This window comes from Balearica regulorum, chromosome 2 (genome assembly GCF_011004875.1).
Source record: "Balearica regulorum gibbericeps isolate bBalReg1 chromosome 2, bBalReg1.pri, whole genome shotgun sequence".
NCBI classification, from domain to species: Eukaryota; Metazoa; Chordata; class Aves; order Gruiformes; family Gruidae; genus Balearica; species Balearica regulorum.
Window position 1 is genome coordinate 28,286,009 of NC_046185.1, and position 27,697 is coordinate 28,313,705.

The following is a 27,697-nucleotide window of genomic DNA, read 5'->3' on the forward strand; positions in this document are numbered from 1 at the left end:
TATGTAAAACAGGGACCATTTAATGTTTTTTCTTTGTCACATATAAACAAAATACTTTATGAATTGAGTCAACAAGTGTCAGGTGTTTGACTTTATGACTGCACTCCAACTGATTAATTGGTAACTCACCAAATGCAGTCTAGATGAACTCAGTGTCATTTCTGAGACTCTACAAAGGCGTAAGAAAGACAAAGCAATACATATATAAAACTACTATATAGAAACAAGAATCATGTTGTAAGAAATATTCACATGGTTTCATATAGAAAGAATAAATTTAAAGATGCAGTCTTAGAGAATTAGATACAATGTCTGGATAAGGTTGAAGTCCTAGCTGTTTGTTATCTTTCAACTTTTGTATTATAATTCTGGCAAATTCCTCTCCTTGGCTATCTGAGGTATCAAGCAGTTGTCGGACTTTTGATGTCCTCGTAGGTTTGGTGCTTATTAGTTCATAGTCTTCTTTCATGAGTAAAAATCTTGATAGAAGAGCATCCAGTGACTGATTCAAACATGCTTCAGTCATCTGATCAATAATTTCTTCTCTTTTACTTTGGATCCATTGATGAGCTATGTTCTGTTGTATGGTTTCCAAAACAAAATCTGAGATTGGAAAGGATTAACAAAAAAAAAAAAATTTAGTATTGTAACTGTCTCTCAATAAATAGTGCCACAGAACAAAGAACAAACTGAGAAAGAGCTGTTTAAAACTTATTTTTGGTCAGAAATACACTAGACTACTGAAGATGCTTTTACATTTCCCTCTTGTATTCCACGTTTAAAATGTTCCAATTTGTCAAATTTGGTGGTTAGAGTATTTCTTTTATCTGAATCACAGAATAATTTAGGTTGGAAGGAACCCTCAAGGAGGTCACATCTGGTCTAACGGCCTGCTCAAAGCATTTGCAAAATTCTCAATTCGCTCAAATTCTCAATGAATTTTGAGAACCTCCAATTGATGGGATTTCTACAGCTTCTGTGGGCAACCTCAGTGTTCAGTCGGACCTGGTACTGGAAAGAGAGAGGTGGTAACTTCACTTTGCAGTGTGATTTTTATTGAAGTTTCCTTAAAACATCCCTGTAGTTTCCTGCATATTTTCCTCAAGCTGAGGATTCACAGTGAAATGGTGCAGATTCTCATATTTCCAGAAAGGGGATGATGCAGCAGATCTTTATAAAGTTGCATGCCATTGTGTGGCCCATAAAAAAAATATCTCCGAATAATTCATTATGCATTAAAATTTCTTTTTGTTATTTTTTAGGAAGCACACTTTTAACAGTATTTTGATGCATGGGAATGTCATGAAGTGGGTTCTCAACTAACACAGAAGATCATTAAAGGTGAGATGCTGACAGCTGCTGCTTCTCTTTGCCCCGCTGTTACTAAGAGGAAGATTGACAAGCCTAAAAAGTGGGGAGAAGTGACAGGCAATGAGATGAATTAAGCTCGAGCTAGCTTTTATACCTGTTCTGCTGGACTGCGGCACTGCTACAGCAGTAGTAGAAAGGAGAAATTGTATGAGCAAAGGGAATGGGATAAAGACGACCCAAAGCAGCAGGAATTAACTTTGCTTAAAAGGAGAGAAAGAAGCTAGGAGCTACAGGTACATGTACTAGGTCACATTTTACATTGGTTTTACTTATTTTGTCATATAAGGCTACAAGGGTAGAATTACTTGCACTCTTAATTTGTAGAATGCTTTGTTTTCATTTTACAGATGAACAACACTTCCAGTTTCCATTTCATACACATACATATTTGATATTTAAGACACTTATTGTGGATCTGGGAATTAAATAAGTGTTTGCTGTACCTGAAGGAATTGGTGATGACCGCAGCATACATGATGCAGAATTTGAGGCATCTGAAATACTCTTGTCAGATGAGGGGAAATAACTGTATGGATGCACAAGAAGTTTGGCACTCTGAGTTACAGAGATATTTTCATCCATGCTCTGAGTGCTGAGAGAGTGTAGACCTCCAGAATTTCCATCTTAAAAAAAAAAGAAGAAAAAAGAACAAGCTGTATTACTTCTATGTTCAAATAAAATACAGCCATCAGAGACTATTTAGAGTAATTCCATAAAACAAGTCATAAACAACCGAAATTCACTTCAAATACATTATTCCTTACACTTACGTTCTGAGTACCTTTGTGTCCCTTAGCTTTTACCAAGGCTTGACCACAGGTTTGGGGGTCTTGTTTTATTTTAAAATAACATTGAAAGAATAAATTCAGTAGATGTGAACTTTAAAAAAATCTCTGTTCAACAGAAAATTTTTGTAGGGACTGGAAGAACAAAATAGCTCCTTCAAGTGTTTGGAGAGGTAGATGGAGTCAGTATGAAAGCTGGCTAATTTATTTTGATGAAGTTTGGCAGCATAACAAAGGTGGAAAGATTGAAGAAAAGATTCAGGTGGAGGGAAAGAACATGAAGACCAACAGTGGCATTTGGTGGGAAGCCAATGGAAGCTTTTGGTAGTCTGTCAAGACAGCATATGACTTCAAGAAAGCTTCATGTAAATGTTTGCAAAGAAAGGGGAAAAAAGGGTTTTTATCATGTGGAAAGCTTAATAGTTTCTATTTTTAGGATTTTTTATGGCAGAAAAAGATGACGGATATGAAAACAGCAGTAGGCATGACTCAAAGAAGAGCTGACAAATAGCTGATAAGAAGCCAGTTACAGGGCATATGCCTAATTCTGTGTACAGTTTTCATTACAGACTTTCACAGTGTCATTTGATAAAGAGCTTCACAGATGTTAACTAAGAACCAGAGACACAGATGTAAGAATTCAAATGAGCATCTAGTGACACAATAAGAACAGGTAGCCCCTTAGCTCAGGATTTATAGATACTCATCCAATGGGGGTATTTGAAGGTGTATTCCTAGATCAGAGTGTTGAGCTGTGGAAGAATATGGCTACCAGTACAAGGAGCAGGAATAGAAAAATGTGAAAGAAATTACAGTCTCATTATTTAAAGAATGGTGGACTGTAACTCATAGTAACTAGTATTTCATTTCATTAAAGCGAGAGAAAGTAAGCTGGGCAGAGCTATATAGTGTGAAGCAGCAGATGTTATCTACTGCATGAATGACAAAGGATTAGGAGACAACTGGTGTAAGTGAAAGACCATTTTAGAAAAGGATTTTAAACAGCTCTGCTGGGATAGATTGCTATAGATGTCTAGGCACACACAGATCTTTAATAGCATTAGAGAGAAAACTACTGGGATTGTACTTCACCAGTGACCATAGCATAACAAATAGAAACATGCTAATGAAATTTGCAGGTGTTAGTCAGAAAGAACAGGTTGACTCAGGTTACTCAGAAATAACCTAGTTGACCTAGAAGATTGGAGTAATAGCAGTGGAAATTTTGTAGCACAAAACACGAGATCTAGACTTCAAGATTTCAAGCTGGGGCTAGTGATTTGGAAATGAGGAAAAAAACAAGCAACCTAGGTAGATTATAATGAAGAATCTTGTGAGAAATGAAAAATAAAATTCTAAGGTATATTAAGTAAAGTTCTTATTTCAGAAAGATAACACTTGTACACTTCCATTTAAATACTAAGTAGAGATGTCTGGTAGCCTTAGTTCAATGACTTAAGTTAGAACATGCACAGGGACGACTAGTAGGATACCAGGAGAATGAAGAAGCTTATTTTACAAACGGACTTCAAAAGAATGTATCCTGCTTGTCTGGCAAAACAAAGTGTATTAAAGGATTACTCTTTATTTCAGAAATGAAATGGGAAAAGAGGGAAAAGAGCTATTTAAGCTTAAAGCAATGCCCATAAACAAGCGTGTGTATAAACTGGCTAGGGAAGAAAAATTAAAGAGATAGAAAGTTAGAAGACAGTTCCTGACTCTGAAGGAGCAAGTTTCTGAAAAAGTTTTCTAATCGTACTGGTGGAAAAAATGACTCAACTAAAATCTATAGTCATTAACTTCTGCCTTGGTGCCACGCCAAACTCATCTCTTGCCAACAGCTACCTGGGAACAGAGTTTCACCTGAAACAATTGCATCTCATTTAGGCAAAGTAAGAAGAATGTCAGTCTTGCTTGCCATTATAAAACTACCTGATGCAGATACTGGCAAAGTAATAACAAGCACTTATGCTGTAGTAAGGTTTTGTAGACACTATTTTCATAGACTTTACAGTATCTATACATATGTACAACAAAGTCTAAGCAGTGACACTGTAAAGGACCACCAACTGATCAATCAGATGAATAGTACCACCACAATCTCATCAATGACCTCCACAAGCAGATATGACAATTTTTAACAGGAACCACCAGCAAGAAGGGCTGACATTTATCATTACCTTACAGTCCATGCTCATGTTCAACCTAATGTTCCATTTTCTAAACTTCATCACAACATTCCTATTAAGCTTGGTAGCCACAAGTTACTCTTCACCTTTAAGATTTTCGTACTATCTGTATAGATAAATTCTTGGGTAGAGGTACAGACAAACTATACTACACTTGCTTGCTGCTGTTTTCCCCTGTAACTCAAATACCTTAAGCCTCCCATAATTTATTTTCCCTGGAATTCCTGCTGTATTTATATCTTTCCAGTACACTAAGTACAACCCCAGAATTGTGGACGTGTTCAAACAGAAGCTGAAAAAGAAACTAATTGTGCCCTCCTACCTCTACCAGAATACCTACAATTTTGCAGCACCTCAGCACACTTTTTGATTCCCTCCTTCATGGCAGTGAAGTCAATCTCATCTTCTCTGCTTTCATAACACTGGTCCCTGCAAAGCCAAAGGATGCTCCATTCTTTTGAAATATACGCTTGCATTTTTTCAAGGGAGGGAAGTGAAGTGTAGTTTTAGTTTCACAATGTATTGCTACTTCACCTGAGTCCTATCACATTTTTCTGGTTTCTGATGTCAGCAAAATCTCAAAATGGAGCGTTGTCTAGGAATCTTGCCAATTTTTATTCAGAAAAGGTGACAGCTACAAAAGGTCTGTGCAGATACTTTTGCAAGGCAATCTATTTATTAAAGCCATTTTATTTGTTGAATCAAAAACGAGTGAGAGGTTGGGCTGCATTAGAAACTTACAGTTTGCTCAGCTTTAGGAGTGCCTCAAAATGTTTAGCCCTTTTATCTGTAGAAGTAGTTCACAAATGATTAACCAAACTGCCAAGAGTCTGAAGGGACAAGTAAATGCTGTCTCTGCACTCACAACCCTGAATGGGAAAACTGGAGCTGTGAGCTGTGGGGGTTTCTTGTGACAGGTACAGAAAATCAGAGTTAAAATACTCTAGTTTTCTACCCAGAGCACTAAGTTTACAAAAGACATCTCTTTTCCGACATAAACAGACATCCAACTATCTACTGTGCAAATGCAGTGTTACAGTGGGAGTGTAAAGATGTGATGGCAATTTAAATTTATATGAAGTCATTAGTATCTCTACCTGATGAAAGGATATTACACTTGGGAACAGACTTGAGTCTTGATGTATCTGGAGAGATGCTCCGAAGGGGAAGTGCATCGCATTGTATGGAGCCAGAATATGCTTCCTGAAATTATTCCAGTTGTAGAACGAAAATGCACATTAAATAAATACAAAGTTGCAATGATTCACAGAGTACTTTCCCATCACTGTCTTTTCCCTACTATCTAATGGCTCGATAGACAGCACAGCTAAAATACAGTAAAACAGAAGAAATCTATGAAATCCTAATACTTGTGGTTTTCCGAAGCTGACAGCAATTTTGTATAGAAGTTTAATTACTACTAAGAACCAAAAGAAGCAGCATTAAGAATCAAAATATAAAAGCAAATCTCTATGCCCCTATATAAGCAAGCCCTGTAGAGGTGTAAGGGAGCAGAAGACAGTCTCATACAAGTTGCAGACATTGTGTGCTCCGTTCCTCCTTGAGGGACTCGCTTTCCCACACTTAGAGGACAGAGGCCATGCCAAACATGCTCTTCTTATTACTGCTTACCCACCCTTTACTATCTTCACCTATACGGCTATGCATTTGTTACACCCTGGCTCAACTAATGCATTTTACACCTTTCCTGACTGCATAGGAAAGTAAACTGCAGAACAATTCCCCCTTACGAAGTTAACCCCCCTTTAAAGCTCTCAGGATCTTTAATGATGCCGACACACCAAATGAAATATGTGAAATATTTACCTCTTGGGGATTCAGAGGTATATTTAGAGATATCTGCTCCACATCTGCTTTCTTTCCACTCTTGTAAATACATCGTGATTCATATAGTGACTAGAAGAGAAATATTTACCTATACTAAATTTCTGCTAGAAGACAAGATGACAGCTCTGTAAAACACATACTTCAGCTAGATACAAGATTAGACAAATGACAAAGGTGATTACATTTCTTTTAGCAAGCAAAAGTTACCAAGTTATTTGACCAACTCATGACTGTAAAAAAAGCCACTTACCTTTGATCTCTTTAACAGAATTACTGCTTCCATCATAGCTATTTCATCAAACGTTCGCAGGACTGGCTCAAGGTCTATTAAGCATTCTGAACAAAAAAAGAGTACTTTTGCTGAAGGATTTAAGGTGGAAATTAAGCTTTCATTTTGCTAAAGCTACTTTCTTACATGTACAATGTAATCTGTCTATTGATACATATCAAACTACATACACTGCTGCACAGAAGTTTCTCACTTTGACCTGTTAGAAACGCAACAGTTTCGCATCACCAAAACCAAACCCTGTCCTCATCTGGCCACCTCAGAGTGCGTCACTGTTTCCTACTCCAACAGAGGTGTTAGAGATTTATATGAAAAAAAAAAATAAATTAAACAAACAGCTCCCCACCACAGCAAAATCCAGAATAGGTGCTGTGCGGCAGGGCCAGAGAAGATGGTGACAGTCAAGGCACTGACCTATCACATCCTGTGAGTCCAAATGAAAGTGTCCGCGTGCTCACCAAAGGCAGCAAGTCAGAGAAGCTAAAATCATCTGCTCACATGGGGAGGAGACACATGACAATCCAATAAGCAAGTGATAACCTGTGCTATGTTCCCTTGCTTTCCAATGCTGAAAAGTTTACAAAACTAAGAATTTCAAATTTTGAGATGACTGTATTATAAAAATGTCTCTTTGAAACTGTGCCCAAGTACAACAAAACCTCAGGAAAGGACGATGGCACATCACAATTCTACTGCATTTCTACGGACTCCACCCATTTGGCAAAATCCATTTACTGTACTAGCAATCTGTCACACTACATCCTTATTAACATATTTTTTATTTTTTACTATATTTTTACCACAGTTCTGCCATATTAACTTTTTTCCACTAGCATCTTCAAGACATACATTCATTTCTGGGATTCTTATTTTCTCGCATCACCTAAAACAGTTTTACAGGTTTGGCACTCCATTTTCCACACTGAAATACTAGGACTGTTAATTTTTGTTGCTTATAATTAAATTGTATGTACACATTCCAAGTAAATGCAGAAACATGGTGATAAGTAGTCTTTATCCCTGCTTTATAAGGGCAAGAGATAGGTTAACCAAGCTCTTCTATTTAAAATTTATTTTATAAAAAGAGGGTTTGGGTGTTTTGGTTTCCCCCCCCGAGCTATGGTAATTGCAAAATTTCCCAAAAAGCGAGCTTTACTTCCCTTAATTTTGCAACAGTTTTGCAACTTCCTCTTTCTTTTTATGATAGTAAAGTAGGGGAAAAAGCAATGCATGTTTTCTTCAAAGACCACCTTACTACAGACACGGCGCTAATAACAGAACCCAAGTTAGCTCACACTTCAGTACATATCCCAGGTAATTATCCCTTCAGTGTGACCATAGACTTTGATTACTATTTTGTTTTGGTTAACTGACACAGAAAAACAAGAATACACAAGGAAATATCGTGATGCGTCTATCCTGTTTGATTTAAAAAAAATATTATAAATAGATATATTTCCTTGCTTGGAAAAAAGAAAAATAAATCCACAATGTACAATCATACAAACCAGAGTCATGCCAAAATAACCTGACATTTCAAAATGTTCTTAATGCAAAATTAAGAATGTCTCAAAAAAGGTCAGGTAATTCATTTTGGACTGTAAACTCAGCATGAAGATGCTGTATGTATTTGGATGTGTCCCCATTTTGTCCTCTGCCAAACTGATGCAAAAAAAATGAAGTTATGAACATTTCTTTCTAAGCTATCTGAACACCATTTTTCTTTTTTTACACTTTCCAGCTCAAAGGAAGTATGCATATAAAGTTTTTCAAAATAATAAACAAATTTCTGTTCACCAAAGCTACAAATGAAACATTAAGATTGCTGACCTCTCTACTCAGAACATTAAAAAAAACCCTCAAAAACCCCTAAAAACAAAATCTACCAGAACCAACTAAAAAACCCTAGTATTTCAGGCTTGAGTCATTGCATCCTCAACCTAACCAGTGAGGAACTTAAAACACAGAATTGTTTAAGCCACACCTCTCTGTACTGTTCTACATTTGAATACTTTCAGTAACTCCCTTATTCAACATTTTTGCCTCTGCGGGGTGATTCAGCTTTCCCTACAGAATTAGGATCACGTTTTCCGAAGGTGTAGGGAGGAAGTTTTTAAAGCACACGCAAATTAAACATGCACAGCGAGGCAGCGGCAGGAACCGCTGTTTGCTTCACCACACTGACATATGTGACCACAGAGACACTCGCAAGAGCAAATTTCACATTCGAAAACAGGTAATCACTTTCTGCCAATTTTGATGGAATTACCTTCACACAATGGCCATTCAAGAGCCAAAAATCACCACGAAATTAAGCATCTTGAAGGAGAAATGGTTATGGGGGATACATTTGGACTCAACATATACCAAGTACGTCAGTTAAGCGTGACAAACACAGGCTGGCAAAAACCAAACCAAAACTTTTCCAGTTCACACTACGCCACTCTAATCTCTACAAGCTCACACTTCAATCTTAAGCTCTAAATTCCGTAATCAACTGTAAAAAAACTGCTGAAAGTACCTACATTTGGTCTTGTGGACAAAAAGCTGAACAAAGGAAAGATGGGAAGAGATAAGTAAGCGTGTGGGTTTAACCCGTTCCTGCTCGAAGCAGGAGGTGGAACAGTCAAAGTCTCAGTGAAAAAGATTTACACTGAGATGCAAACACAAGGTGATGTCACTATAGCTTATCTGATGTGCAATGATTTGTTGGTGTGTTTGCCAGCTTGCTAATAAATCCCACAGTACTCATTATATACTTCACTTCCTCCCACTTCTGAAAAAAACCCAGTTCCTTTCAACAACAAACAAAAAACCCCCAAGTGCTTGTTGGCAAAAAAACATGCTGCTTTTCTGCAGGTAAATTAGAGAGGGCAAATGCAAAAGACTCCAACTAACAACATGGTTTTATGACACACAGGTAGTTACATTCATAAAAGTTGGGTTACAGACATGGTGGAAGCAGACAAGCACCTCATCACATGCAACAAGACTGAGCACATGTATCTCTTGACATCTTTACCATTTCCCTTTTGCGACTATAACCTTCCTCTGTTAAGTACCGTGTTCAATAGAAATCTGGCAATTTAAAAATCTTTTCTCATTACGCAAGGTAAACTCACTTAAGAACGATGGTCTTTCATCTGGGTTTTGTGCCCATCCACTTCCTATCAATCTTACGATGAGCACTCGGTGAGGAATGTCCATTGATAAACTTTCTTCACTTAAGTCTAGCCGCTGTCCTTGTGACACACTATACATTATCTGCAAGGGGTTTATAACTTCTGTCAAAATAGACATCGTGCATTCATTAGAAATATATGCAATATAAATAGCTTACTATAGGAGGAATAAATTAGTTTGCAGACATAGTATTTATAATTCACCAAAATAAGGTTATGGTTTTTTTTTAAAAAACCTATTTTTAATTTATCAAATAACACTGTAATTTAAAAAAACAATATAGAAAAAGAGTCTAATTTGAAAAGTAACTCAAAGTGCTGCTGAACAAGCTTACAAGTTGAATCATTAATAAGTAACCCCTAAAATGAAATCCCCATGTACCCAGGTCTCAGGTTTTCAGGTTTAGCCTTTAAGTAAAGCTGGGAAAATTAATTAAAGGAAGACATGGCCTTACCTTCAAATGGCTGTTTCCTTGACATCACTTCCCACATAATAATTGCATAACTGTTTAAAGTATAAAAAGTACAGAAGACGTTATTTTAGATTACCAACACTTAATAACACAATGTGCTCAGCTTTACATTTTAAGAACATTTTGCTAAAACGATCCTGCATGCACACACGGGACTGACTATAGCAAACTACAATGATGACCTGAATATATAAAAACTAGCAGGAATTTTAACAAGTGACTTCAACTAGAATTAGCTAATAATATTAAGTACGGAGAAGGTACATGGCATATAAACTCCTGTTCCAAATCTGTATTAGCTCCGCTCTACTAGTATGTTGTGAATTAAATACATGTGGTTTAAATCTCAGTATGTAAATTAAAGTGAGCCCCAGAGTCCTAACTGTAATACTGTGGCATCTCCCTAGTCCAGATCAAGACTCTCTGACATTTCCCCGGGAAGCAGGGTACTAGCAGGGAGGATGGCATTCACCCACACCTCTATCCCAAAGCAAAGTCAGAGTCAGGTAAGATACGGACCTGCATTTGGGAAGCACACTCCAGCTTCTTCCCCAGACATACATACTTTCAACATATGCAATCTTCTCTATAGGGACAGATGTCACTTTTACATGCAAGATTCACAGATGTCATGCAAGATTCACAGATGTCACTTTTACATGCAAGATGCAAAGAGACTCTCAGATGACCACCCTGAACCATAGCCAGCAAACTGAACACTCAAACCAGTGAAATTTTTTTCCATTCACATCAACATGAATGGGAAGTGTCTCAATGAATACAAATCTGCTTCACCTTTAGTAGACTAGTCACTCTCTTCAATCATCAGGATATATTAAAAAAACAAAAACCCCCAACTTTAAACAAGTTTGTAATTTAAATTGGAATAGATTATTTCATTTAAATGAAGCATTGACTTCATTTATAAACAATAATCAATGCAGTTGAAGAAAATAAAACAAAAACCAAAACAAAATAAACAAAAATAAAATAAAATAAAACAAAATAAAATAATGTAAAAACCCCAAATTTGGTTTTCCTACATAAGAATAGGAATTTGGTATGAGGAATAAATGTAGTAGTTCTAAAGCTAAAATAAGAGACCAAAAATATTTCACTGCTTAAGAACTTAATTTCCAATGTTAAATGTATTTTTGTAAACTTACCTCTACTCTTTTATTTTTTCAGTAAATCAATTTAAAAATGTATTGAAAAGTTTTTAAATTGTTACTTCAAAAAAATTGAAACCCAATTTCCACTGAAGCAATAAAAATGAAACTATGCAAAGAATTACTTTTTTTCTAAAGAAGAATTACACTTACTAGAATAAATGTTTGCTCAACTACTCAAATAACTGTACACAAAGATAGTGTTTTCCTACATCACTAAGTAGTAATGAATTTTGCATACAGGTTACATTTAACTGCCTCTTAGCATCATATCATCTAACAGCTACCAATTAGGAAGAATCAAAAAAATTAAGTAAGAACGAAATAACTGATGCTTAAAATCAATCATATAAATGGAGGTTTTCTAATAGTTATTCTGTTCACATTTTAACATTCATCAATGATAAAATTTATTCAAGCAACTTTTAATAAAAGCAGCCCTCCCTGTTAGAAAGCCTGCTTTTGATGCACTCCTGAGAAATTCATGCAGGCTGATTTTTTTTGGCATGGCAAATTGTTCCTTTTGTAAAAGAATGCTCCTTGGCTGTTGTTTAAACACTCTGTTTCTTTAAGAAAGATCCTTCCTCACAAATTAGCTTCAATATCTCAACAACATTCAGCTGTATCTGCTGTGGTCAATTAATCAGACATCCAGCCTTTCATTCAGTCTGGAATCTCTCTACAATTAAAGATTATTTTCCCAATTCTACAACACTGCAGCATACCACTTCCTGCTGACTGCCCTTTAAACTATTCATATTTTCCTTTCTTATTTCTGCTTCATAGTATCTCTATCTGATCCTAAGCACTGATCTTCCTGTGTGACCTTTCTGGTGGTTATTTCCTTCACTATCTCTCTACCTTCACATCTTCCTTCCTTGAACTGCCATCCCTCTCTACGATGTTGTCTTGGGTTTTTTTCTCTCTTCTCAAACAATCTCTTTCCTTCCTAATTTATCAGTTTTCTACGCTCTTCTACTGATCTTTTCTCTCTTATTTTCTCCCATTTTGTTGTTATTCCTCTGCACACCTTTTTTTTTTTCCTTTTGTCTTTCTAATACACATTTGTCTTCCTCATCTCCACTGAACTCATCAAGCCACCAGCCACACTTTCAAATCCTCTAAAAGAAGAAGCCAGAGGAGGTAATGTCATGCTGCTACTTCTTCCCCCATAATATACCATTATTCCTTTTCAATGTCTTCCTAGTCCAGATTTTCTCAGCAAATAGTAAGGAAAGCAGGTATGTTACCATCTCTATTCTTTGGACAGCAATGTCAAGGAACTTTGTGTGCCCCGTAAAGGTAAGGGATAATTAAGAGAAGTAGTAGTCTCCCTGGAAGTCAGTAAGACCCTCTGAGACTGATTCATCTCTCACCAATATATAACCCTGTCAAAGATCGCTGAAGGTAGAGGTGGTAGAGTGCAAGAGAGGTGGACTTTGTCACAGTGATATGCCTCTTCATGCCTCCTCATCTCCATTTACACATGACAATTCCCTCCACGGTCGTTCCAGTAAGCTTTGAGCTCTCCAAGCCTTTTCAGATTAGCTAACTGTAACTCTAATATCCTAAGAGCAATTGCTGTTTTGTTGTATGGGTCGCCACCACTCTGCTACTTCCTATTCCATTACGTCTACTACTCGGAACTGACTGATGCAAATCTACCTGAACACTCATAAAGTAAGTTATTCCTTAAGGAGATGTCTCTAAATACTTCCTTCAACCCCATTATCCTGTTTTTTTCTAACCCTTTTCCAAAAATATGTTTTCTTCTTTCCCCAGACTACATTCTGCAAATTATGTTAATTGATATGCACAAATTACAAGGGTATGTGCATTGAGATAATGGCATGAACACCTCTTCCCCTCCCTACATTGTCTCTATGTGTATGTTGGTTTATAGAAACCAGTCTCCTCTGTTTCTGTAGTTCTAGCTTAATTTCTGGAGCATTACGCTTGTCACAGTGCTTCCTAAAGAAACAGGTGATCGAATCCAGCTACCACTCAATTCTATTTTCCCTCATTCATTTTGCTTATACACTTACAACACTTCTGAAAATAACAAAATTGCTGAAAATATGTTAAAGTCTAAGTTCAGTAAATCAAATCTGAATTCAGATTGCAAAGCCCACTTTAGAACAACATGAGTTACCTGTAGATATCGTGTTTTACACTTGCACGGGTTTTCTGACTGGGATTGTAATCTTCAGGTGGCATGTAGATAATCGTTCCTCCTTCTGGCAAAGAGGTTTCACTTCGTGATTGCGACATGGATATGACACGCCATTTTGACATGCCAAAATCTGCAATCTGGAAAGGACAAATCAGTTGTTCTGAGCAGAAAAACTGGATTTATCTGCTGACCGTTGTGAGAAATTGCTGAAATATGCCCGAAAGAACGGATAACTAAAAGTCCTTAACCTGACACACAAAAAGTACGTGTTTGTCCTAGCAACAGGAAACACCAGCTCCAGGTCAGAAAGCGTTCCCAGATCATGACTCATGCTATCCCTATAGCACTGCCCTATCTTGTTATTCTTTTAAAGGATTCATATGCTCTACGGCTGGAGAATCTGCTATGGGAGTCTGTCCTGTATGAAGAAAATCACTTTCTTTGGTTAAAAAAAGCAAACAAAAAAACACTGAGTACTTCTAGCTCCCTGGTTGTGAACAAAGCACAGATTTAGTGTAAATCCTAACAGGTCTACGTAACTTAGCTTGCAGATATCCTGAGACAGTTGCTCTCACAGAAAAATTTTAGGGCACTCCACCTCACCTCTAAAACTATGAGATATTAATCTTGATTTAATAAATTTGATATTCTGAAATTCTGTGGTGCAAAGGGTTGCTGAATATTTTGTTTACTGTGCACGCTGGGACCTTGTCATAAAGAATTTAATTGACTTCAGTTTACATTCCCAGAGATCCACGAGCCTGCGAGCAAGATGTCAGACTAGGTTACGGGTAAGGCGACAAACACCCAGCAGAATAAGCTTGCTGGCTGAGCTGCAGAGTGCCTGGCATGCAAGGGAGAAAGATAAGCAGTAGCTATGAGCCCTGCACTTGTTCGGTATTTGCATAAGAGCAAAAACTTTTTCAACAAAGATGCTTGTGCGAGCACTGGGGCAACTGAGATAACAGATATAAGCTTTCTGGAGAGCATACAGTCAAAATCTACAGTGAAAAATAACCTTTTTTTCTCTACAACTCACTCTCATCAAGCCTTCCTCACTGTAACTGGTTGCGTTATCTTGCTCATTCAGTAGATCTGGGACAGCCGGAAGCACTCTATAAATGGTGTTCCTTTTATACATATGCAATACGTCTTCTATTTGGCATGCCTGATAACCTTCTGTGCATTTCCCGCCAGCTGTTCTAATTTAGAGAATCTTGTTTTGTCCCCAGAAAACCCACTTAAAGCCCCTAAGGACAGCCTTCCAGAGACTCCTTACATGAGGCAGGGCAGGTATGCGAGAGTTAACCTCTTCCCTTCAATTGCTCCAGCAAAGCAACTGCTTAGATGTGGTCAGGCTGAGCATCAGACCACATCAATGCTGTTAGGGATTCAAAAAAGAGTGGATAAAAAAATTGAAAAATTACTTGGTCCAGTTCCCCAGTCAGGTTTATCAGGAAGCTCGAGAGATGGCAATATCAGCACAAGTGGGTAGGAGGAGGTATCATCTGCTGAGGGTGTGAGCAGAAGGCACCTTGCTGCCAAGAAAAATGTCTTTGCAATGGAGAAAGAAGAAATCAGCACTGGGCCTTTGATCTTTGCTCAGAGGATTCACAAAAAGATTCATCTCACGGTAACAACTGAAGCATTCGCCATTTAGGTATAAATTAAGGGCAAAGTATCTCTTACTTCTCATTTACTTGAACAGTATATTCTATAAATTTTACAAACAGAGGATCTGTTACAGAAAAAAACCCCAACTCTTGCAATTATGGAAGCACCTAACCATTTTGTCAGAAGTATTTCTAGTCTCTTTTTCACATCATGACAGTAATATTTTAAAAGGTAGAATTAAAGTTTTAAACTTACGTTACTTCTCTATGTATGCTTGCTTCACAAAAGCCATCTTCCGACAGGTTCAGATTTTGCAGTTATGTTTTACATGTTCTTATGCTACACTAACAGAACATATAGGTACATATTGCATGAGAAATATCAAATGGGGTTTTAACTTTTGAATTTGACCTACTATCCTCCAGAACTAACTTGTCTGAGCATCTCAGACAGGAACGTTTTCTATTTTCTTCTCAGAACAGGCCAGACATAGCTACCCTTGGAAGGCTGCCATACGAGAGTGTCACTGCTATTGAGTATCAGGTACTGCTATAGCTGAAATAGCCCGAGTTCTGGCTTTTCTGGCCTTTTCAGATGGATCAAATCCATACTTGAGCAGAGCAGTTTTCAAAAGAAAAACTCAAAAATTCTGTCTGCAAGGACAGAAGAAAACATCTGGCATACAATTACATCCCCTCTGTATGGTCACATCCTCACTCTTCCTCCTCTACAATAATTAAAACACTTTTGCTTATTCGGGATGCTGAATGTAGAAAATATAGAAGCTTAGCTATAAGAAAACTTATGTTAACTAGAAAGCTGCTTAAGGCCTAGAACTGTTTCAAAGCCTATAGTCGTGGGAAAGGAGTTTGTAACCAAGGTAATAGTAATGAAGCTAACTGACCATGGCAATGTACAATGCTGCTACGTTCCTTGTACAGTCCCTACCCAACCAGACAACAGGCCCGGGAATATTAATCTTATGAAGTAAGTTGTTATAGACAGGTGCGTGAACAGGTGCATCCACAGCGAGGATACTGTGCATGCCTGGAAGAAGAGGGTCATCCAGTGGACACGGGTGCGAGACCACTGACGACCACCAGAGACCCTTGAGGACCACTGACTCAAATCACTGAGCGTGAGTGATGGGGAGGAGAATATGGAAATGGATTCTAAGAAATGATTATCATAAGACTGCCTTTTCTTGGAAAAATAATGAATATGTATATTTTGATTCTATGTTGGTAATCACCTGGATGCACGTTTGGTGGAGCTGTCCCCCGTGCATCCAGCGCTGTAATAAAGCAAACCTAGAGTAACTCACGTCTGGTAGATTTCTTTTACACTGAAGAACAAAAGAATTCAGTAACTTTACCTTGACATGAAACTCATCATCCAGCAAAATATTCTGGGTTTTCAAGTCATGGTGCAGCAATGGAGGATTCATGTTGTGCAAATAGTTTACTCCCAAAGCAATTTCATAAAGAATACGGAATCTCAGGCACCAGGGAATGTCAGGATATACATCTTTCTGCCAAGATAAAACCACAAAACCAGAATATAATCCTCTGCTCTGCTCTAACAGCACAACACAAAGTCTTTTATAATAAGAAGAAAGTGACTTGGACAAGCAGTAATCTTTTAAAACATACATTATATGAACTCTTTAAAAAATTGTAACTGAGCATTAAGACTAGTTAGCTGTTAAAACAAGTATATAAATCTTAATCATGCAGTGTTATGTTTCCATTCCCTAGCATTCACGTAATAGTTCATGACTGCTACACATGATGTAGGACATTTACTACATTACTCATTTATATGGAAATATGATTTACAGATGAACTCCTGTATGAAACTTGCAACCTAGAGATTATGAGTACTACAGAAAGGAAGGCAAGAATCATATCCTCAGCTGATATTGGGCGGGGGAAGCTGTGGTGAAACCAAGCACAAAATTTACCTTTGTAAATATTAATACACCAAGAAAAAGGCAGTAAAACTCAACTGAAATCTTAAAAGTTACATTGACACTAATTCTTTTATGAAAAACACACAGCTGAGCTCTCTAAGGCATGAGATATGTATGGATTAAAGGTACAGAAGAGACTGCAGTGCTGTTGAGACACAAGTGCAGTAGCTTTACAGTAGCACCATTGGATGCTCAAACCAAACTAATGGGAGCAGCTGAGAGTTCAGCACAGAACTTACTCCTGAGAGTAAGATCTGGTAGAAATATCCATATCCGTTTAGATAAACAATATTTGACTTCTATAAACTAAAGTAAAAATCTTCAATATTTTTATAAAGATTCAAATTCAGGAAAAAAACCCTCATCTTTGCGTGATATTTACATTGGCAATAATTCTGAAACCCAGGCTGAAGTAATGATAAGTATTTCAGCTTCTAATTAGAGAACAACAGAGACTGTATATAATAATTCAACATGAAGCCAGTTATAGGTCACGACATTAAAGGAAAAAGTGTAATAAAACCAAAGTCTGCTCAGTTTGGTTGCCTTTCAGGGATACAGAAAGTTTAACTGAGCACCAAAACCTACTAGTGATAATGACTGTCCTTTAATTTGAAATGTTATTAATAATACACTTTACTACTTAAGTATGGAAATCACAAGCTATTTGAAACAACCAGGGATCGTATCTAAAGACTGTAAATACACTTACCCCATGTAAAAGCTGGTTTAATGACCCATTTGTCATGTATTCTGTTACTATCCCCAGAAATTCAGGCTCATTGCAAATTCCCAAAATTGGCAGAATGTAACTGAACCTGGCTTTGTGTAATATCTCTGCTTCTTTTAGAAGGTGGTTTCTATCACTTAAAGAAAACAACAAAAAAAAACAAATAAAAAATATTACCACACCAATACTAGGCAACTCAAAGCAAATATTGGGTTGACGATACTGTCTTTAAAAAAATTATGTACCTATATGCAGTACCATCACCTTGCACCATTTGTTTCCTACTACACTGTTTTGATAACAAAATACTGTAAGACAAATTAGAATCTGCAAATACAAGACAGCTTCCCCAGTTTTGTTTTACCACACAAATCTCTCTATTTCCATCACACATTTCATCCATGTTTCCAGTAAGAAATGATACAGTCAGAAGCCCAACTTTCACCATCCTGTGTAACCATAATGGTAATAACCAGCTATATTTGTCCTGTTTTACTGCCCATCTTCAAAGCCTGAGTTTTCACTGAGGCTCAATATTAATCTCCTGCAGCGTGGAGATTCTAATACTCACGATTCTCCAACCATTTAAATTTAGCGGACATTGAGGTGCACTAAAATAATATGGGTAAGAGCAACGAAGCTGGTGAAGGGTCCAGAGAGCAAGTCTCATGAGGCGCAGCTGAGGGAACTGGGGCTGTTTAGCCTGGAGGAAAGGAGGCTGAGGGGAGACCTGATCGCTCTCTACAACTACCTGAAAGGAGGTTGTAGCCAGGGGGGTGCTGGTCTCTTGTCCCAAGTGACAAGCAACAGAACAAGAGGAAATGGCCTCAAGTTGTACCAGGGGAGGTTTAGATTGGATATTAGGAAAAATTTCTTCACCAAAAGGGTTGTCAAGCACTGGAACAGGCTGCCCAGGGAAGTGGTGGCATCACCATCCCTGGAGGTACTTAAAAGCCATGTAGATGTGGTGCTTAGGGACACGGTTTAGTGGTGGACTTGGCAGTGTTAGGTTAATAGTTGGACTTGATGATCTTAAAGGTCTTTTCCAACCTAAACGATTCTATGATTCAGTTTCTGAAGGAAAAGGAACAACTAACTATGTTTTTTTCACATGAATTGTTCCTTCAAATTGGGCCCCTGCTTTGAATCACCCTCTGGAAAGAACATTTCCTGATTGCACAGGAAGCAAGAAGGTACCAGCATCATGATGTTTGGATGCCTGAATTTGTCTGTGTGAATGCTCTCTCAAACCTCTGCATAAACATGAACTTGATGCATCTTTACAAATTCAGACCTTGCAGCATGTGGATTCGAGAAGCTCAAGTTTTATTTAAGATTGAGTATGCTTCTATGCTCAAAAATTATAAACTAATTGGTATGCCTTATATCTCAAATGTTCTTGAAAAATATGGGTTTGTTGACAGTAAGGATACTTGGACCATGAAGAATAATTCTAAGAAAAAAAAAAGATTTAGATTTTATACCAGCACAAGCTGGTACAGGCACAAGTACACAACTAGGATATCCAAACACAGGACTTTTACAGCACATCTAAGACTGATCCTTTGGATGTGAGCCAGTCTGATTCAGAAGCCATATAGCTGTGCTGGGTCATGGCTACGTACAAGCCAGGGCTATGCCCATCATGATTTGCTCAGCACAGCGCTGTGTTGATGTGGCTATACAGCTCCCAGGTGAGAGCTGACTTGCATCTGGACCCACTGATGTAGATCTAGCCAAAGACAAGGTCGTCAGAGCTCATGGGGAAAAGGGGAAGCCTGGACTAAAGCCTGCTGCTTTTACAACAGGAAAAACTTCAAATTTAGATGGACGTGAAATTAAGGGCAATTGTTGGTACTTATCTATGTGATGGAAAAAGTTTTTTATTGTAAGAAATTCTAGGAAATGATCAAAGTAAAAAGGCAACCTTCAAGAAAAGCATGGTACAAAAGACACAACTCCCTCCCTTCCTCCCTCTCTCCAGAAAATACTAGGTTTGAGAGAGCTAGGGGTTTTCCCAGGCTGTGAGGCACATCTGCATGGGATTCAGCTGTAGCTGGGAAATGAGTTGCAACAGATCAAGGTCTATTCCTGTGTCTCTAAGTCACTTCACCTTTGTCTGCTCCATACCAGAAGGGCATTGAGTAATACCTAAATTAGTACAAGCCCACAATAGCTTCCCAAATGGCTTTGCTCTTTGGCTGATCACACACCAAGTTCTAGGATACACAGCATAGACTTCCTGTTTGGGGAATTCACTGCACCATGAGCTCTTCCCTTCACAGCGTTTACAGGATGGCATTTTATGTTGCCTGCTATACAACTGACAAATCACGTGCTGCAGAGATTCGGGTATAACAGATTTCTTACGGCTTTCAGTTTTCTGATAGCATTTCCAAGCTTTGCATGATATATGGTAGGTGGCTGAATTATTTCAATTGCCTCAGTTGCCCTTTTCATCATGATTTCACAGGTTTGATGTCACACTAATCTAAATTCTTACAAGGCTAAAAATAATATTTGTTGTTTTCTCCCAACTGAGTTCAGAGGATAAACATTGTAGTTCTGATTAACAGGGATTTAAGCAGACATTTAAAGGAAAAAAAACCCTGCAACAATAAACTTATCAGAGAACACAATATTCCTGTTTAAAAACATAACTGAGGTTCCATTTCACTCTGGCAAGATTTCAGAGATAAAGCCTGTGTATACACACCTGGGAAATAAGAGGTGAGATATATTAAAACAACTTATCTTATATTTTAGCATATTGGGTCACGAGACTAGAGGCCTTGTTATTTTCAGTAAAGCTATTCTGCCTAAATGCCTGATACTAGATCAAAGAAACCTGAGGCAGTAAAGCTTAAAGACACCTATATGAGACACAAGAGGCAGGTTTACAGTCGGGCAGGCTTCAGACAGCCTAAGATAAGGCAAATTTGCATTGATATGATAAAAAATAGGCACTATAGGGAGCGAATGAGGCAGAGATGGACAAAAAATTATTACCTGCTGCCCCCTGACATGGAGTGACAGCTCCTGTAATAAACATGCTATCACTAGGGCCCCAGGAAAATGGGAAACACGACTGCTACGAGTTGAAGAGCTAATGGAAAATATTCGTTGTACCTGGGGGCCTACAAGCCTATTATATTAAATTTGCTTTTCTCGGTACTGTGAGATCTGAGGGGAAAAGTAAAATCAATCGTACATTGTCTCAGAGAAGCTTCTTCTAGGAGCTAGAAGTGGATACAATAATATATTCCTTATATTCTGTCTCTTTCTGTAAACAACAAATCTATAGTAATCACTGTATTTTAATATGCTGCTGATACTTGAGCAAAATGGTTAGCAACCAACAGACCCAGAAAGAAGCCGAACTGTGCAAATCCCACCTTGAGGAGGAACCAAGGTGCACAATGCAGAAGAAAAGACTTTCCAGAGAGACAACCTGCTTGGCGTCTCACACGCTGGGACTGAAACCACCCATTTTCAATAACCGAAAGCGAGGAAGCTCCGGGGCCTGCTACGTGCTTTCTCATGGCACAAGCTGAATCACTCTTCATGGGATTCCCTTTGCTTTTGGATTTAAAGCAGCGCTGCCTACCAAGACACCTGGTCTGTGACCCATTAACCCGAGAAACCCACGCCGGCATCATCCCCGCGGTAGCTCGACCCACGCTCGGCAGAACCCGGATTCCACCATCCGTGGCCGCTTTACCCACCGACGGGACGCAGTCAAGGACCGTCCCGGGCAATGCGGGAGCGTGGGACCCCTCTTCCTTGTTTAGGGGAAAGGCGGGTTCAGTTCAGTCCTTCCCCACGGGGGGCGGCCGGGGGGGGGTGATGGGGGCGGCGCGGCTGCCGGGTGAGGGGGTCCCCCCCTCACCCGGCAGCCGCGCCGCCCCCATCACCCCCCCCGGCCGCCCCCTCCACGATGCCCCATCCCGGCAGCCCCCCTCCTCACGCCCGGTTACCTGTCTAGCAGCGGCCCCTGCAGGCATTTGAGGGCCACCGGGACCCTCCAGTCAGCGTGACGGGCGGCGGACACGGTACCGTAAGCGCCACGGCTGATAAAACGCAAGTCCGGGAGTTTGTTGGAAGGAATGGAGGGAAGAGCGTAGCTGATGGTGCCCGACCGGCCTCCGCCTTCCCGGCCGCTCATCCTCGCACTCCGCCGGGCGCAGCGGAGCCCAGATTGCCGTTCCTGTCGCCTTCCTTCCCCGCCTCTTCCCCCCCACGTCCCGGACCCGCCTCCTCTCCGCTCCGCCGGCAGCCCGTTCCTCCTTTAGCCTCACGGAGGAGCGACTTCCCCTTCCCCACGGAAAAGAGTCTCCCGCGGGTTCCCGGGTCGGGGAAGGCGGAGCCGCCGCCATGAGTCTTGCGGGGAGGAGGAAGCCGGGAGCGAGCGGGGGGAGCGCGGCGCCGGTCCCAGCGGTCCCCCGGAGAGCTGTGCCCGGGCAGCGACCTTTTCCTTCGGGAGAGCCGGGCCGTGGTGCCGGCAGGTGTCCCTCGGGCCGGGGATGGGGGGGGGGGGAGCATCCCCCTCCATCTGGCAGGCGAGCGGGGGATGTGTTATTTTTGTTCCCGAAAAATGATGCGGGATGCCGGGACCGAGCCCGCCGCCCTCCGGAGCTGTGATTTGTGCATTTGTATGGGCACTGTTCAGGTGAAGCGAGAGGAGAGTTAGCTCTGGCACTCCCTTGTCTCCTCCGTGCCTGTGCTAGGAAGATTTTTCAGGATAGCAGCGTTTCAAAAAGGTAATGTCGAAATTTTCAGAAAGTGCAAGTTCACCTTTGCCCCTGCTCAGAGCAAGCTGCCGGACCAGCTGATGTGTTTGTGATAGCTTTACGCGAGGGTTGTGTAGGAAGGTTTTGCAAGGCCTGTTCACCAAGTCAAGTTCTCAAATGGTAACAAAATGCTTTAATTTAAAGTTAGAAGTCTGTAGCTTTCCACAAGGAGTGACACTTCCACAGCATGAAATGGAGGTAAATAAAGCAAATCCCTTGCCTTTCCACATGTATGGGTCCCAGGCTAAACCTCTGTGGCTTTTCACCTCTCCTCTTTTCTCCCAGTAATGGATATGGACCAGAGAGTGAGGGAAAGGAGCTAAGTTTTCATACTATGACGTTGTGCAATATTTCACAGCATGAATTTTAAGGCATAGCAATTATGTTTGAGTTCTACCTAGGTACCAGTACTTTAGGTAGCTTTGCTATGTTTTTCCCGTTTTCTTGTATCTTGGACCATTTATATCCTCCAAATGCTGCAGCATTTTCAGTTTTCATTTAGCCTGTGTCCTTCAGGCACACTAGGTGGTTTCCCAGAAGTGTAACTTTAATGCAGTATTTACAATATGCAGGTTTTGGATATCTGTTTATGTGTATCCTTCTCTGTATTTACCATGTCAGTAGTACTATTTGTCATACTATTTCAGTTTTGATATATAAGAAAGATTTTGTTTCCTAAAGCAAATGGATATATACCCTGAGCAGTACTACAAAACCACTGTGTAAATACATGTTTATGGTATTTCCCATTAAGAGGTTATGAATGTCACTATACTAAAAATTTTAAGATACTGTACAAAAAATTATTTGTGCATCTTATACATGAAATCAACACCGCACATGGCAATATTTATAGTTTGAAGTAAATTAACTTAAAAACCAGGAAAATTATTATAAGAAGTGGCAGATTGGTGACAGTGCCAAAAGTATTACAATAATCTTTTATTTAACTAATTGTTTTGTTATGAAGTGTAGAGCTATATGTTGTTTTATCTATATATATATTAAAAAGTGTACTGTTATATATTGTCTAAAGAACCCATCCATTTCCATTGATGTCAGTGGGTTTCGGACCACGCTAAGAAAACACTGGGCCAGTTTCTGGTAGTTGAATGGAAGCAATATTGACATTTTCATCATAGCAGAAGAATACAGGATGAATAACAGGAATAAGTAGTTAGTTATTGCTTTCTACTGATCTTTAGGAACTTTGTCAGACTTTGAAGGCAAGCTTGGTGGTAATGGTGGAAAGGGAAGAGGAATGCTCCGTTTGATCCAAGTTCTGTGACTGTGGCACTGTGGTGAGCTGTGTGTTTTGTTGACCCACAAAACCAGAAGTTCCGAAACCATAAATTGGTGACTTGGACCTCCCAAGACAAAGAGGGGATTTCGAGGGAAAAATGAGAGTAAATCATTACTTCTTCTGGAAACCCTCTTTTTTTTTCATTAGTATATTAAAAGACATTCTCTCAAATTACATCAGTGGCATCACAGCTGGCTTAAGGTTTCACTGTTGAAGTTATGTAGCATAAACTGCAGCTAAAATACAAAGTAATTTCAGTGCAAATTAAGGCTTTAAAATATTTTTTTGAGATTGTGTTAAAACTGTTAACTGCTGTAAAACTCAACTATGATGTGATGTCAATTGAAGTATTATATGTGGTGTTCTGATTTTTACGTTAACTGTATAATTGACTTTAAATCAGTGCTGTCATGGTGTTCAGGAAAGCCATGTACCAATAGCTGTTGACTTTCTGTTTCCAACTGTAAATTGGGTCATAGCCTCATATATGAGAAACTTGTATGGCACTCATTACATATTGTATTGTACTCATTATGTGCAACTGATTTTTTTAATCACTTTTAACAATTTTTGAGAAATACTTTCATAACTATATTAATCAGTGTAAAACCTAACTTGTTTCAGCAGTTCATCATATGTTAAAAATGCCCCAAAACTTTATTGTTTTCATTGTTTCTGATTTTTACTTAAAATCCCTTTGGTATCTGTAAATGTAAGCATGATCCCTTCTTGTAATGCGTGCAAAGTGACCTGCAGGAAAAATCAATGGCAGGATAATCAGAGGATTAAGGATAATCAGAGATTAAATGGTGAACTCTGATTAGTTTTTATACTTTCAGTATGTTGAAGATTAAGAAAACAAGCATTTTCTTGTAAAACTCCATCTAGCTGTTTATGCAACCATAGAGGCAGCTCAGACTTTACTCCCAGAGGAAGTGCAGCTCCCTCATCAGTGAAGGGTGCGTGATGGACTTCCCAAAGGTGTGGTCATTATGGGAAGAGAAAGGTGATGGAGTCAACGTGTAGCGAAGCTGCTTGTGCCAGTGCTAATTTGTGCATTCCTGTCTGGTGGCGTTGGTGGGATACAATGCTAGAAGAAACCTGCGCATATCAAAGCACTGGCATTTTCCACCCCGGTTTTCTGGAGTCACGTTGAACAGTCAAATCTGTGGGAAGTTCTAAAACAGTGAACAGCTAGATTTTTCTGGATAAATTAACTTGATTATTTCTATCTGAATAATCCTGGGATAAAGAAAGAATATGGACCAGAAAGGCAGAATCTAGGTCCCAGAGCCTGACCACAGGACTGGGGAGGAAAAGCAGGTTTGTGTTTTCTTCCTGTTCCTGAGGCTGGCTGTCAGATCACCTCAGAACAGTTACAGAATCACAGTTTGGCAGGGGTTGGAAGGGACCTCTGGAGATCACCTAGTCCAACCCCCCTGCTAGCGCAGGATCACCTAGAGCCGGTTGCACAGGATTGCATCCAGGCAAGTTTTGAATATCTCCAGAGAAGGAGACTCCACATCTCTGGGCAGCCTGTTCCAGTGCTCTGGAAAGGAGTAAAAAAGTTTTTCCTCGTATTCAGGTGGAACTTCCTGTGTTCCAGTTTGTGCCCATTGCCCCTTGTCCTGTCACTGGGCACCACTGAAAAGAGCCTGGCCCCCTCCTCTTGACACCCACCCTTTAGATATTTATAAGCATTGATAAGATCCCTTCTCAGTCTTCTCTTCTCCAGACCCAGCTCTCTCAGCCTTTCCTCATACGAGAGATGCTCCAGACCTCTAATCATCTTTGTAGCCCTCCGCTGGACTCTCTCCGGTAGTTCCCTGTCTTTCTTCAACTGGGGAGCCCAGAACTGGACACAGTACTTCAGATGTGGCCTCCCCAGGGCAGAGTAGAGGGGGAGGATAACCTCCTTCAACCTGCTGGCCACGGTCTTCTGAATGCACCCCAGGATACCATGGGCCTTCTTGGCCACGAGGGCACATTGCTGTCATGCCAAAACAGCTTTGCTTGTTATTGTAGAGGCCTTTAGCAAAGCGCAGACCCGTGAAACTGTAATTTGAAAATGTGCAGTTGACAATAGAGAAGATGCATAGTATACTAATAAATAGAGCTGGTAGAATATCGGATAATCACCTTATAATGTGTTATTTATGCAGTAAACTTTTTTCAGGCCTGATTAAGTCTACACTGTTTCTGACTGCTGCTGCTACATTTGAAGGAGCAGGTGGTACAGCAAGCTGTGCCTTTCACATTGCTGGTTATCTAATGGACATAAGGATAAAAAAGTACTCTTCATACTCAGAAGTTTAAAAGTCCTTCATTATGATTGGAGACAAGATCCCTATTCACGTGGGATTTCTAAAGGTAGATCAGGCTTTTGATAAAACAAAAGCTTTTATTAAGTACTGTTTCTAAATGATGGAAACAGTATTTAGACCATGTAGCAGATAAACAGCTGCCTCTCTGTTTCTTCTTTGAATTTTTAACTTGTGAGAATTCCCACATTGACCTTTTCATTCTTGTTAAGAAGTCTTTGATCTGACTCTTCCCTTCACATGGGAATTTTCTGAAGGTCTACATTGATAATGAAATAAGCAAAGGTCCACAGCAAAGAGACTATTTTTTTTTTTGCATGTAATATTCCTCATGGTTTGATTAGTCTTGTGAGTAATGTAATTCTCTTTCTTGAATTTAAGTCGTATTTGGCGAAACTGGTTTTGAAAGTGTGACAGCTATGTTGATGAGCTTGGTCTTCAACTTGCGAAATCCGGGAGGGCAGCTGTATGTTCAGTACATGATGATACAGACTTGTAAAATGCTTTTCACGCCTTGTATCTCTGTATAAAAGATCAACTAAAATAACAACTAAAATTAAACACATTTTCCAGACTGAAGTGGTATTTGCTTTCTGACATTCTTCCCTGTGGGCAGCATTGGCTGGAAAGAGCTTTTAGATTTCTGCTGTAAACAGGTATTCACCAGATGTTGAGAAGAGGATACAAAATACAGAAAGATGGTTTTTTTTCTGTGCATCTGTGGAAGTCATACAGTTTGTTTCCATCTGAAAGTCAGGCCTGCAATGCACAGATTTGTATGCACCCCTTTATATTCATATATATATATGTACATAAAAATGCATACTACATGCATGTCTTTACGAATAGAAAGACTCATTTTTCTGAAGTAATTTGTTGCAGTCTTGTCCCTCCATCCAGAAGAATTTTAGTGTCTTCATTTTTGTGGACATTAAACACCAAATCCAGTTGTGTTGTTTTTAAAATCCCCTGGATTGATTGTGTTTCCACAACAGCACAGAAAATTGTACAGATGATCTGTTTGTTGTCAAGGCAATACATTCATATTTAAAGAAGCTATGGTTTCATAATGCACTTTTAAACTGATTTAATTCTAGCCCAAGAGGGGTAATTTTCTCCCTAAATAAATCAGGTTCAATTTGTCATGGTTTCAAATACTTTCCTTTCAGTGCAGTTTCTCCTAGTTTGTTCTTATCTGTGAAAGTGTAATTTATACTGCCTGTATGCCTCACGCCTGCCCTTTTTGGTCACTTGTTTTATAGATACATCTGGGTTTAATGAAATAGCTGGAATTACACTGAAAACCAGAGATGCCAGTTAAATGATCCTCTGTGATCTCAATGGCTAGACTATCTCAATAGAAGACTATCGAAACCAGTGGACTATATCCAACACTTAGGCTATGACCGTGTGTTGGGATCGAGGATGGATCTCAATCTGGATGTGTCACCTAGCTGTGACCTATCTGGAAAAGAGCTGGGAAGACAT

The 27,697-nt window shown here is 39.3% G+C and overlaps 1 protein-coding gene and 1 long non-coding RNA gene across 4 annotated transcripts in view; one reads left to right on the forward strand and one right to left on the reverse strand.

Moving 5' to 3' along the window:
- On the reverse strand, positions 1 to 22,125 carry RIPK2 (receptor interacting serine/threonine kinase 2). 2 transcript variants are annotated; one of them, XM_075743758.1, is made up of 11 exons: positions 21,773 to 22,125; positions 17,778 to 17,931; positions 16,469 to 16,624; positions 13,459 to 13,616; positions 10,120 to 10,169; positions 9,605 to 9,766; positions 6,444 to 6,529; positions 6,173 to 6,262; positions 5,443 to 5,548; positions 1,815 to 1,994; positions 1 to 603 (listed from the first exon to the last, which is right to left on the reverse strand). In XM_075743758.1, the coding sequence occupies exons 1-11, from the start codon at positions 21,958 to 21,960 to the stop codon at positions 278 to 280; spliced, it is 1,656 nt and encodes a 551-aa protein (XP_075599873.1). In that variant the 5' UTR covers positions 21,961 to 22,125; the 3' UTR covers positions 1 to 277. The 2 variants fall into 2 exon arrangements, with proteins under 2 accessions (XP_075599873.1, XP_075599874.1); XM_075743759.1 differs by lacking the exon at positions 17,778 to 17,931 and having other exon boundaries at positions 21,773 to 22,124.
- LOC142600334 (uncharacterized) overlaps positions 1 to 27,697 on the forward strand; it is a 48,325-nt gene that overhangs the window by 5,909 nt on the left and 14,719 nt on the right. Inside the window, exons 3-4 of one of the 2 annotated variants that reach the window (XR_012833768.1) lie at positions 1,263 to 1,341; positions 9,403 to 9,535. This is a non-coding gene — a long non-coding RNA (uncharacterized LOC142600334). Of the gene's footprint in view, positions 1 to 1,262; positions 1,342 to 9,402; positions 9,612 to 27,697 lie in introns of those variants that run through there. The other variant, XR_012833767.1, reaches the window with a different exon arrangement.